Here is a 12983-nt window from a genome sequence, read left to right as displayed (position 1 = left end):
ACAGGGAGGAGGAGAGTGTGGCAGACAGCTCAGAAGGAGATCAATTATCTAGCTCCTCCTTGGATTCAGAACAAGAGTTAATGATACAGCCACGCATGCGGAGAGCGATGCATAGGCAACAACAACTGAGAGATTATTATCCAAGAAAATGAGGCCACCTGTGGTTGGGTGGGGCTGTGGTGATTAGTGAGGCTGCTATAAATAGCAGCCTGTGGGTTTGGCCATTGTGGAGGATTATCTGATCGTTGTGTTTTGTGACTGCTTTACTGACTTTGAACTTTTGTGTGCTGATTTTTCCCTGCTTTGAAACTAAACCAGAGCCAAGTGTGTTTCACTTTGTGAAAGAAGAAGGACTGTGAATTGCCTCACAGCTGCAAGCTAAGTATCACAGAACTGATAAGGGACTTTTACAAATTATCAGTTTGTTTGGAGACGAGTGCTCTTTGCTATACCAAAAGAGGGCTTAGGTTAAGTGAATTTTCTTTATAAAGAACATTGTTTTGAATTTTCAAACGTGTGTGTGTCTGAAATTTGTACCTGTGAATTTTTGGGAGGACACTACCAGAGAGCCCGACAGAACACAAACTAAATGTAAATCGCTCCCAACTAGACTGCAGAAAATACAACTCCAGCAACAGAGTAATCAATGCTGGAATTCACTACCTGACTCTGTGATTTCTTCCCCTAACCCCAAAATCTTCAAACTTAAATAAACTACAGTTGACGTCTCCCCATTTCTAAGAGGTCTGTAAGGGGCGTGCATAAGCGCACTATTGTGCCTACCGTCTCAGTCCTATTGTCCTATTATCCTTTTTAAAAATCATTACTTTCTAGTTATATTATGTTAATACGAACTACAATTCTATACTTGTTTGACAAATAAATAAATTAAAATAAATTAAAATTAAAATAAGATCAACGGAGTCAGGTAGATGAAGGCTAAAGGCAAGGAGAATGGTTTCCCAAATAATTTACTTACTTTGGCTTCCAAGATATTCAGCCTTTCAGTCATATCTGTGAGCTTTGTGCAATTCATACATTCTAGAAGAAAGAAAAAAAACATCGAGTCTGTTACAACATATGGTTAAAATAAATGAGCAACTCATATTGAGCAGGTTTTAATTTTATTTTAATTACTTGAAATGTACTGTTTGTGCTTAGCTTTTCAATTTTTAAAAAAATAAATAAATCCCTGGGGGGAAATTGTAATGATTTATTAACACAATAACATTTCAAAAACAGTACACATTCCTATGTTGAATGCAAATAAATAGATGATTAGTTTCATGAAAGAAGCAGATGGGTGATCCTTGTAACATTTAAAGAGGGGTCTATCAATCAAGCTGGCCTGGAAACAATAATGATAAAACAATGAGAAATGTTTTAACTCAATTTACTTGCTGGAGAACAAGGATTAGAAAACAGGGTGGCAGAAGATTTGGACTATGGTTCCCATTAGCGCCAAACCAAAAAAAAAGGGCCAATGAATAAGGATTCTAGCTAACAGATGTTCAGAAGTCTTCGGTTGTTTAACTGTGTCCAGAGTAGGGGTGGGGAGAAGCAAATCTCCCTATATATCTGCAATATAATTGCTTGGGAGTTCAGAATACATATTCCATCTCCTCTGTGAAGATTGTTGGATGGAACTACAGAGAGTCCTGAACCAGTGATGGCAACTGGCCTGCATTTATTGTTGTGAGCCACCCCGAGTCTTTGGAGAGGGGTGGCATACAAATCTAATAAAATAATAATTTATTTATTTATTTATTATTTAGATTTGTATGCCGCCCCTCTCCGCAGACTCGGGGCGGCATACATGATATAATAATAATGATAATAATAATAATAATAATAATAATAATAATAATAATAATAATAATAATAATAATAATAATTGTTCTGTCGGCGTGTCTCAACTGCCCTTAATTACAGGGTAATTAGTCCAGGAAGACACACACCACATGATAAAAGGAAAACCCAAAAGTTTTTATAAACAGAAAAACAGAAACAGCTCCCTTTTTAAATGTCAAAGGGATTTTCTGGTACACACAAGGCACAGGTTAAATGCAATCCAATTGCTCACCCAATAACCGGGAAATTGAGTCCAATTCTAAAGTCCAGAGAGTCCACACACACAATCCTGAACAGCAAAACCCACGATCTTGATAAAACAAGGAATCAGATAAACTGCCTCGTGGCAGTTTAGATTAGATTTATTGGATTTATATGCTGCCCCGAGTTTGCGGAGAGGGGCGGCATATAAATCCAATAAATCTAATCCAAACTGCCATGAGGCTAAAACACCAGGCTGTACTTTTATCTGTAGCACTAATTACAGCAGCCCCAGCCAACCACAGGTGGTCTCATTTTCTCTTGTAATAATCCTTCAGTTGTTGTCTCCTATGCATCACTCTACGCATGCGTGGATGTGTCATTAATTCTTGTTCAGAATCCAGGGATGATACAGATGATTGATCTCCTCCTGGGCTGTCTGCCAAACTCCCCTCTTCCCTGTCACTCACGCCTCCTTGGTCAGAGGAGACAGATTCTACTGGAAGCAAAACAGGCCTGCGACATGTGGATGTCTCCCCCACATCCACCTCCACATTCCTTGGGGCAGGAGCTGGGCCAGAGCTAAATAATAATAATAATAATAATAATAATAATAATAATAATAATAATAATAATATTATTTACAATGTTTACAAGATCATAGGACTGTGTTTTACCCATTTATTTATTGATTAAAATTTATATGATTTCCATAGCCAGGGTGGTGCAGTGGTTAGAGTGCAGCACTGCAGGCTACTACAGCCAACTGCTAGCTGTAGTTCAACAGTTCAAATCTCACCACCAGCACATGGTTGATTCAGCCTTCTGTCCTTCCGAGGTGAGTAAAATGAGGACCCAGACTGTTGGGGGCAACATAGTTATTGCTATCTTGTATTCTGAGGCAATTCTGGACAGTTTACGATGCAATAAAACATAGAGGTATCAAAACAATGACAGTGTATATCTATACTGATCTGAATCCTAGATCTGTCAATGGCAAAAGGCCGCTTTACTGGGATCAGCAAACATAATTCGCCACTACATCACACACTGCTAGGTGCTTGGGAAGCGCCCGACTGGTGATGAAATACGAAATCCAGCATAGTGATCTCGTTTGCTGTGTTGTATTGACATAATAATAATAATAATAATAACAACAACAACAACAACAACAGCAATAACAATAACCCATTACTGACCTACCTGAACATTTCACACTGGAAGAAATTAAAGAAAGAGCTTACAAAATCTCTACTGGGGGTAGTCTCCATACATTATCTTTTTTCATTCTTTTGCAAACGTTTCTAAGCATGAGCTGACTCATCTTGCACTTGCAGTGGCTCCATTTAGATTCCAAAACTCCTGGTAGGAAGCCACTAACTTTCCTATTAGGCACAGTCCTTCCAGTTGCATAGACAGCTCTTTTTTTAAATTAAAGATCAGTTGCTACAAACACAAAAACCAATAAAACGCCATTGGAATGTTGGTAGTCTGGGCTGCCTGCTGTTGGAAACAAGTTGTTGTTGTTGTTGTTGTTGTTGTTGTTGTTATTATTATTATTATTATTATTATTATTATTTAGATTTGTATGCCGCCTCTCTCCGCAGACTCGGTGCAGCATACAAAGTTGCTGAACCTGATACCTAATTTTTCAATGCACTTTTAATCAGCTTTTGTCTCTAGGTCAGTGATGGAGAACCTATGGCATGGGTGCCACAGATGGCACATAGAGCGATATCTGCTGGCACGCGAGCTGTTGCCCTAGTTCAGTTCCAACATGCATGTATGTGCCAGCCAGCTGGTTTTTGGCTTTCACAGAGGCTCTGAGAGGACATTTTTGCCATCCAGAGAGCCTCTGTGGGGGTGGGGGAGGGCATTTTTCACCCTCCCATGCAATGTCCCCTCTAATTTTTTTCTGGTGTGGGCGGAAAAGTATAGTGTCTGAGCGGCAGTCCCTTCGGGACTGGGTGGCACTCTTTCCCTCTCACTTTTTCCCTCTTGGCTTCTGGGCAGGTTTGAAAAACTCTGAGTTGATGATGATTTTTAAGTGAGCGATTGCTCACTGCTCAGCTTAGAGGGAACTATGTTCCCATGGCTCCAGTGAAGCTTTTGGAACCTGGGGAGGGCGAAACAGGAGTCTACTGATGTTCGGAAACAGGCCGTTTCCAGCCTCCAGAGGGCCTCCGGGGGTGGGAGAAGCAGTTTTCGTCCTCCCCAGGCATTGAATTATGGGTATGGCCACTCGCACAGGCATGATAGTGCGCAATTACGCTCTTTCGACACCCGAGGAAAAAAAGGTTCGCCACCACTGCTCTAGGTCATAACAACCAATGTGTAAAATAAATTTTAAAATCTATATACTAAAATAAGACACTAGGTGGCAGTACCGCCAAAGCAACATCTTGGAAGGAAGCTAGGAAAAGGAGGGTGGGAAAGGTGAGGGACAGATGGATCTTGTCTCGTTAGAATGTTATTTTAACGACAGTAAAATAGCTTACAATGGAAAGGACTTGTCATACACAACAACCACCAGACCTACATATTGGAAGATATATGGATGGATGGATGGATGGATGGATGGATGGATGGATGGATGGATGGATGGATGGATGGATGGAGGGAGGGAGGAAGGAAGGAAGGAATGGAGTCAGTATTTCAAGTAATGCACTCATAGAAAGCAGAATTCTGAAGCAAGTGCCAGTAAATTCCTCAAAGATCAATTTATTGGATACATCATATTGGCACAACTGGTAAAAACCGACTCTGAAAATTTGTGCGGTTTTCATCTAAATAAACACCAAGTCATCAGTCATATTGTCCAATAGAGGTGCTGGCTGGTTGCTGGGTTACTCCACTCCTCCTCTCCTCAGCTACCTATTGGAATGTCCTTGGTTCCCACAGGAAAACTTTTTGCTTTGATTACAAAACCCCAGCTATCTATTCCCCCCACCACGTCTTCCTCCTTGGGGTAACTGTGAAGCCTCAAAGATGGTTTCAGACAGGTTCACTTCAGGGTTGACAGTATGAATGAATTTGAATCATAGAAACATAGAAGACTGATGGCAGAAAGAGACCTCATGGTCCATCTAGTCTGCCCTTATACTATTTCCTGTATTTTATCTTAGGATGGATATATGTTTATCCCAGGCATGTTTAAATTCAGTTACTGTGGATTTACCAACCACGTCTGCTGGAAGTTTGTTCCAAGGATCTACTACTCTTTCAGTAAAATAATATTTTCTCATGTTGCTTTTGATCTTTCCCCCAACTAACTTCAGATTGTGCCCCCTTGTTCTTGGGTTCACTTTCCTATTAAAAACACTTCCCTCCTGGACCTTATTTAACCCTTTAACATATTTAAATGTTTCGATCATGTCCCCCTTTTCCTTCTGTCCTCCAGACTATACAGATTGAGTTCATTAAGTCTTTCCTGATAAGTTTTATGCTTAAGACCTTCCACCATTCTTGTAGCCCGTCTTTGGACCCGTTCAATTTTGTCAATATCTTTTGTAGGTGAGGTCTCCAGAACTGAACACAGTATTCCAAATGTGGTCTCACCAGCGCTCTATACAGCGGGATCACAATCTCCCTCTTCCTGCTTGTTATACCTCTAGCTATGCAGCCAAGCATCCTAATTGCTTTTCCTACTGCCCGACCACACTGCTCACCCATTTTGAGACTGTCAGAAATCACTACTCCTAAATCCTTCTCTTCTGAAGTTTTTGCTAACACAGAACTGCCAATACAATCAATTTGTATTGAATCAATTTACTATGGAAAAAATGCCCCTAGTGCAGTGATGGTAAAACTTTTTTGGTTCATGTGGCAAAAGAGAGTGTGTGTATGTGTATGCTAGCACACACGCACATGCCCACACCGATGCATGCACACAATCCCCCATGTTGTCCATTACACATGTGCACAGTCTGGGATGGTTTAAAACAGTCAAATAGCCAAATGGGAAGTTTATTTTTTCCAAACTTCTGGTTGTCCATTTTTCACCCTCCAGAGGCTTTGGGAAACTTCCCTGAAGCCTCCAGAGAGCGAAAATGGCCTTCCCGAGGTTGAAAATCAGTTGGCCAGTGTGCACATGCGCACTAGATCTAACATAAAGCCACACCTCACATGCCCTCCACTATGGCTTTGCGTGCCACCAGTGGCATGCATGCTATAGATCAGTGACGGCGAACCTTTTTTTCCTCAGGTACCAAAAGAGCTTGCGCACAGTCTATTGCGTATGTGTGAGTGCCCACGCTCATAATTCAATGCTTGGGGATGGCGCAAACAGCTTTCCCCACCCCCGGAGGCTCTCTGGAGGCTGAAAGTCGCCTGTTTACCAACTTCTTGTGGGCCCAGTAGGTTCATGTTTTGCCCTCCCCAGGCTTCAAAGGCTTCCTTGGAGCCAGGAAAGGGTAAAAACGCCCTCCCCCATCCCCCTGGAGGCACTCTGGAAGCCAAAAACGCCCTGCTAGAGCCTCTGTGCAAGCCAAAAATCACCTGGCCAGCACACCTGCACATTGGAGCTGAGCTAAGACAACAGCTTGCATGCCAGCAGATATGGCTCCATGTACCACCTGTGGCACCCATGCCATAGGTTCGCCATCACTGCTATAGATTCACCATCACTGCCCTAATGTATTTAGTGTTAACTCACAATACAATAAGTAAATGTCCACTGCAAAATGGCTCGCTTATTTCACATCAAGAACTACTAAGCTATGGAATAGTTTTCTCCCTAGACTTCTGGATGCGCCATTGCTGGAGGTTTTCAAGAAAACAAAGCTTTTAAGAAGAAGGTAGGATATTCGTTTTTGTTTTGGTTTTTTGTACATGACAAGCTTATAAAATGTTTTACAAAAAAATATTGCCATTCCCTTTGATAGAAATGAATGTTTTAATGGGTACAAACCGATACTGACATACCGCTGAATTCAGGAAATGGCCATTTATTAGAAGCTCAGAAAATGGCTCGTGCTTGAAATAAAACAGATGGCAAACAGCTTGAGCATTGTGGGCTGGCCTCTCTACCTGAAGGGGCTAGCAGTCCCACCCCTCTATTAAATGTTGAGTTTGTTCACATTGTACACTCAATCCAGTTCCTGAATTAATGCATTTTCTCAGTTCAGAAAAATTGAAACTATCAAATACTCAGACCACACCTAGAGTACTGCATTCAGTTTTGGTCACCTCGCTACAAAAAGGACATTGAAACTCTAGAGAAAGTACAGAAAAGAGCAACTAAAATGGTAAAGGGACTGGAAACCAAGACATACAAAGAGAGGTTGCTGGAACTGGGCATGGATAGTTTAGCAAAAAGGAGGGCCAGAGGGGACATGATAGCAGTATACAGATATTTGAGGGGTTGCCACAGAGAGGAAGGGGTCACACTGTTTTCCAGGGTACCAGAGGGCCAGACCAGGAGCAACGGATGGAAACTGACCAAGGAGAGATTAAACTTGGAAATAAGGAAGAACTTCCTGACAATCAGAGGGATCAACCAGTGGAACAGCCTGTCAGCAGAGGTTTGTGAACGCCCCATCACTTGACACATTCAAAAGAAAATTGGACTGCCATCTGGTTGGGGTGGTGTAGGGTTTCCTGCTTGGGCAGGGGTTGGACTTGATGACCTGCAAGGTCCCTTTCAACTCTAATACATAAATAAAAATAAAAACAAAAATAAATAAATATTCCTACCACAACTAAAATTAGTATTAATCTGGTTTACGGTTTTGGTTAATGTTGGAGTGCAGCAGCTCCAAGGTCTTTTCATAGATTTGGATAAATATTGTTGGTAATCCGAGTCTTCCGAGAGGGGCGGCATACAAATCTAATAAATGAATGAATGAATGAATGAATGAATGAACGAACGAACGAATGAACGAACGAACGAACGAACGAACGAACGAACAAACAAACAAACAAACAAACAAACAAACAAACAAACAAACAAACAAATAAATTTTAAAAATGCACTGGTTGCCAATTAGTTTCCGGACACAATTCAAAGTGTTTGTAATGACCTATAAAGCCCTACATGGCATTGGACCAGAATACCTTCGGGACCGTCTTCTGCCGCACGAATCCCAGTGGCCGATTAGGTCCCACAGAATTGGCCTTCCCCGGGTCCCGTCGACTAAACAATGTCATCTGGCGGGACCCATGGAAAGAGCCTTCTCTGTGGCAGCCCTGGCCCTCTGGAATCAACTCCCCCCATGGATTAGAACTGTCCCCACCCTCCTTGCCTTTTGTAAATTGCTGAAAACCCACCTTTGTCACCAGGCATGGGGGAACTGATACATCCCCTTGCTAATAAGGTTTATGTATGGTATGATTGGGTTGTGTGGTTATTTTAATCATAAGGGAACGTAGCACCTTACCGCTACAGTAACAGGCCATCAGTGCTCCCAATGCCTGATTTGTCTTTGTTTGTTTGTTTGTTTGTTTGTTTGTTTGTTTGTTTGTTTGTTTGTTTGTTTGTTGGACTTCTATGCCGCCCAATCCCAAAGGACTCAGGCAGGAAGGCGGAGTAAATCCCGAAGGATTTCTAGGCAGGAAGACACAGTAATAATAATAATAATAATAATAATAATAATAATAATAATAATTTATTGGATTTGTATGCCGCCCCTCTCCGTAGACTCGGGGCGGCTAACACCAATAATAAACACAACATGTACAATCCAATAATTAAAAAACAACTAAAAACCCCTATTATAAAACCAAACATACACACCAACATACCATGCATAACTTGTAATGGCCTAGGGGGAAGAGCTATCTCAACTCCCCCATGCCTGGCAGTATAAATGAGTCTTGAGTAGTTTATGAAAGACAGGGAGGGTGGGGGCAGTTCTAATCTCCTGGGGGAGTTGGTTCCAGAGGGCTGGGGCTGCCACAGAGAAGGCTCTTCCCCTAGGGCCCGCCAAACGACATTGTTTAATCGACGGGACCCGGAGAAGGTCAAATCAAACAAGCTTTATGTTAACGATTATTATCTCATAGGAAGCCTATCTAATAAGCTCCCTGACTGAGTGACGTAAAATCATGGCCTCTCACCAGTAGAAAAACAAGCAATTTGAACAAAAGGTTTAATTCACCCTTTGTCTCCTCTGCTGGTTTTCTACTTGGGAGTTCTTTTTTTAAAATGTTGGCCTGCATTCAAATAAGGTTTCCCCAGACAACAATCTGGCCTTCTCTTCTCTTTCCAGCTGCTTTGTCCTTGTATTGACCATCGGAAAACTCCCCAGTGGAATCTCGGAGAAAGTTCCCATTTTGCTTTCTGAAGCCTTAATAACCAGCCTCAGGCACCAAGAACTGAGGGAGTTCATCCAGAAATTACAGAACCTGCAACTTCTGATTGCTTTCTGCCCAGGCATCCATTATCAATGATGGCAACCACTGCCATTTTTACAAGTGGATGCCTCATGCATCCCAGCGGCTGGTTAGGTCCCGCAGAGTTAACCTTCGCCAGGTCCCATCAGCCAGACAATGTCGACTGACGGGGCCTTAGGGGAAGAACCTTCTGTGTGGTGGCCCCGGCCTGCTGGAACGAACTCCCTCTGGAGATACGTACCATCCCCTCCCTCTTGGTCTTTCGTAAAGCTCTGAAGACCCACCTCTGCCGGCGGGCATGAGATTGTCTCTGGACAATGTTGTAAATGATTGAACTGGGTGAATATGGATGACTGTTTATGGGGTTTTTAGAATCTTTATTAATTTTGTATATTTCCTTTTTTTAAAAAAATATTCAAATATATTGTCTGCATTTACAATGTTGTACACTGGCTTCACTTTGAGAAGGGTGGCATAGAAGTCTAATAAATAAATAAAGTATCCCAACCCCCACCCCAATTTGCAGGAAAGCAGTTAAAAGCATACCACTTTGAGAGAGAGGAAGATAAGAGTCGGCCTTCTCCAGGTCCCATCAGTCAGGTCCCGTCATCCAGGCAATGTCATCTGGCAGAGGCTAGGGGAAGAGCCTTCTCTGTGGTGGCTCCATCCCTTTGGAACCAACTCCCTCTGGAGATTTATACCGCCCCCCTTTCGCAAGGCTCTGAGGATTCATCTTTGCCAACAGGCATGGAGGCCATGAGTATTAAGAATTAACTCTGGCTGATGTTATGAATGGTTAATTTAATTGGATGAATGTGGATGATTGTTTTTCTGTTTAGGAAAATGGGGCTTTAAGCATTTTCAGAATTTTTTTAATGTTAATTTTAATTTAATTTAATTTATTAGATTTGTATGCCGCCCCTCTCTGGAGACTCTGAGTGGCTCACAACAATAACAACAATGTAAACAAATCTAATACATTTAAAAAACATCTAAAAACCCATTATTAAAACCATAGATTTCTACACGGTTTATATTTTTACTTATTTCTGTTGTAGGCCGCCGTGAGTTGGTTGAGAAGGTTGGCATAGATATCTAATTAATTAATTGATTGATTGATTGATTGATTGATTGATTGATTAATCTCTTCTCAGCAGCCCCCCAAATTCATCTCCATGTTTTGCTAAAACCAACGTCCTGTCTTTGTCAGAACTTCCACGCTGGAGCAAATTACTCAAGTTTCTCCTGCAGCCGGCATTGGGTTTCTGCCGAGCCCGCTGGTTTTTGCCATGGCGGCAAAAGATAAGACATCTAGGCCTGAGCCCTTTTATCCCCAGATGTGCCATTGCTTCCTTCACAAAACCCCTCGGTGGTTTCGGGCAGCTCGTCTGCTTAGCAGATGTGCCGCTTCTATGACTCCCAAGGTTTCCCCCTAGAACAAACCTACAGATGTTCACTGAGGTAAAACTGGTCCTAAACAACATATTTCTTCCCTGCGTTGGAAGTAACATCCTTTTGGGTTCAGTTCCAAGTGGGGGAAAAGACACTGGAAACATGGAGACTTCTTTGGAAAGATGGTTTAATGGTGGACAGGATTACATGGTTTGAGGGCTTGGAGAAAAAAAGGTAGGGAGGCAGAGATGTCCTGAGTGTGCCTGGGTTTTATGCCCTCTGTCAGCCTCGCTATGTTTCCTCCTTCAACTACGCTTCAGCTGTCATAAGTAATGGGGGGTGGGGGTTTGTGGTTTTGGGATTTGGGAGGGAAAGTTTTCCGGAGGGGCCTAGTAATTTTCATTTCTTCTGGTGAAGGCCAGGGGAGTATCATTTCTCCTGAGAAGAGGTGATAAAGAGGTCCATTAGTGGCGTGCATTCTATAAGCATGATGCCACGGTGAAGATGCATCCACCTGACAAAGATTTATTTATTTTATTTATTTATTAGATTTGTATTCCGCCCCTCTCCGAAGACTCGGGGCGGCTCACAACAGCAATAAAAAACAGTATAACAATAGAACAAATCTAATAATAAAATATATAAAAACCCCAACAATTAAAAACCATTCAGCACATACACACCAAACGTGAAATATAATAAGCCTGGGGGAGATGTCTTAGTTCCCCCATGCCTGGTGATATAGGTGGGTCTCAAGTAACTTGCGAAAGACAAGGAGGGTTGGGGCCGTTCTAATCTCCAGGGGGAGTTGATTCCAGAGGGCTGGGGCTGCCACAGAGAAGGCTCTTCCCCTGGGGCCCGCCGAACGACATTGTTTGGTCGACGGGACCTGGAGAAGGCCAACTCTGTGAGACCTTATCGGCCGCTGGGATTCGTGCGGTAGAAGGCGGTACCGGAGGTATTCTGGTCCAATGCCATGTAGGGCTTTAAAGGTCATTACCAACACTTTGAATTGTGACCGGAAACTGATCGGCAGCCACTGCAAGCCACGAAGTGTTGTGGAAACGTGGGCGAATCTAGGAAGCCCCACGATAACTCTTGCAGCCGCATTCTGCATGATCTGAAGTTTCCGAACACTTTTCAAAGGCAGCCCCATGGACAATGGGGATTGGTTGTTTCCCAAAGGGGGGTAAGTGGGATACTTTGATATGGGCAACTATCGAGCCTTTTTCCTCAGACTTTGCTTTGCTTCTGATGCATTCACTTCTGATTTAGAGAGGTTTACTTCTGAAGTTCAAAATGGACTCTGAGTTTTACTTTTCTTAAATACTGAGTGGAGCCATCCTGACAGTTGGGTTTTGAATTTGAGCTTGTGTTCTGATTGGTTGTCAGAGTCCCATGGGGCGGAGATGGGCCATTACCAGAGCGGTCAGGTGCTCCACTCCAGTAGTGATTTTCAAGATGTGCACCAGTTGCGGGTCCCTGATGTGCCCACATGCACCCCGTGTGAGATTTGGCTTCTGCGCATGTGCAGTAAATAAAATCTGTTGTAAATACACTCGCGCGCGTGAGATTTTGGCAACTTTCGCCGATTTCTGCGCATGCACGGAAGCTAAAATACCGGCAAAAATGGCTGAAGTCTTGCTCTCAAGCATATCCTCATGCGAGATTTCTCTTGCTGCCAAATCTCACACTGACGGGCGGACATGCGCCCACCAGACACACGCGCACCCCCGACGGTCTCAGAGGGCACACTGAAGACGGCAGTCTTTTGTTGCCATGGGGCCATGCAGGGGCAATTCTGTAAGCTGTCCTGAGTCCCCGGCTTGGTTGAGCCTTGCTGGGTGCCATGTGGGAAGTTCTGTTGCTAGATGGGTAGAGGGCTAATTCTACCTTTGTTGGATCTTGGGTGAGGGCATTTGCCTATGAATAGACCTAGCCATCTCTCTACGTCTTAAATATGCCCATGTCACACCAACACAGTCTGCATTGGTTGCCGATCGGTTTCCGGACACAATTCAAAGTGTTGGTTATGACCTATAAAGCCCTTCATGGCATCGGACCAGAATATCTCCATGAATCCCAGCGACCAGTTAGGTCCCACAGAGTTGGCCTTCTCCGGGTCCCATCGATTAAACAATGTCATTTGGCGGGACCCGGGGAAGAGCCTTCTCTGTGGCGGCCCCGACCCTCTGGAACCAACTCCC

The 12983-nt window shown here is 43.1% G+C and overlaps 1 protein-coding gene across 3 annotated transcripts in view; it reads right to left on the bottom strand.

Annotated features, from left to right (window-relative positions):
* Positions 1 to 12983, bottom strand: part of COL26A1 (collagen type XXVI alpha 1 chain) — a 236724-nt gene that overhangs the window by 54022 nt on the left and 169719 nt on the right. For all 3 annotated transcript variants that reach the window (XM_070742438.1, XM_070742446.1, XM_070742429.1), the window contains exon 4: positions 980 to 1041. In XM_070742438.1, coding sequence (XP_070598539.1) covers positions 980 to 1041 — 62 coding nt within the window. The remainder of the gene's footprint in view (positions 1 to 979; positions 1042 to 12983) is intronic.

The sequence above is a fragment of the Erythrolamprus reginae genome, chromosome 1, assembly GCF_031021105.1.
Source record: "Erythrolamprus reginae isolate rEryReg1 chromosome 1, rEryReg1.hap1, whole genome shotgun sequence".
NCBI classification, from domain to species: Eukaryota; Metazoa; Chordata; class Lepidosauria; order Squamata; family Dipsadidae; genus Erythrolamprus; species Erythrolamprus reginae.
This window is presented reverse-complemented; position numbering and strand designations above follow the sequence as displayed.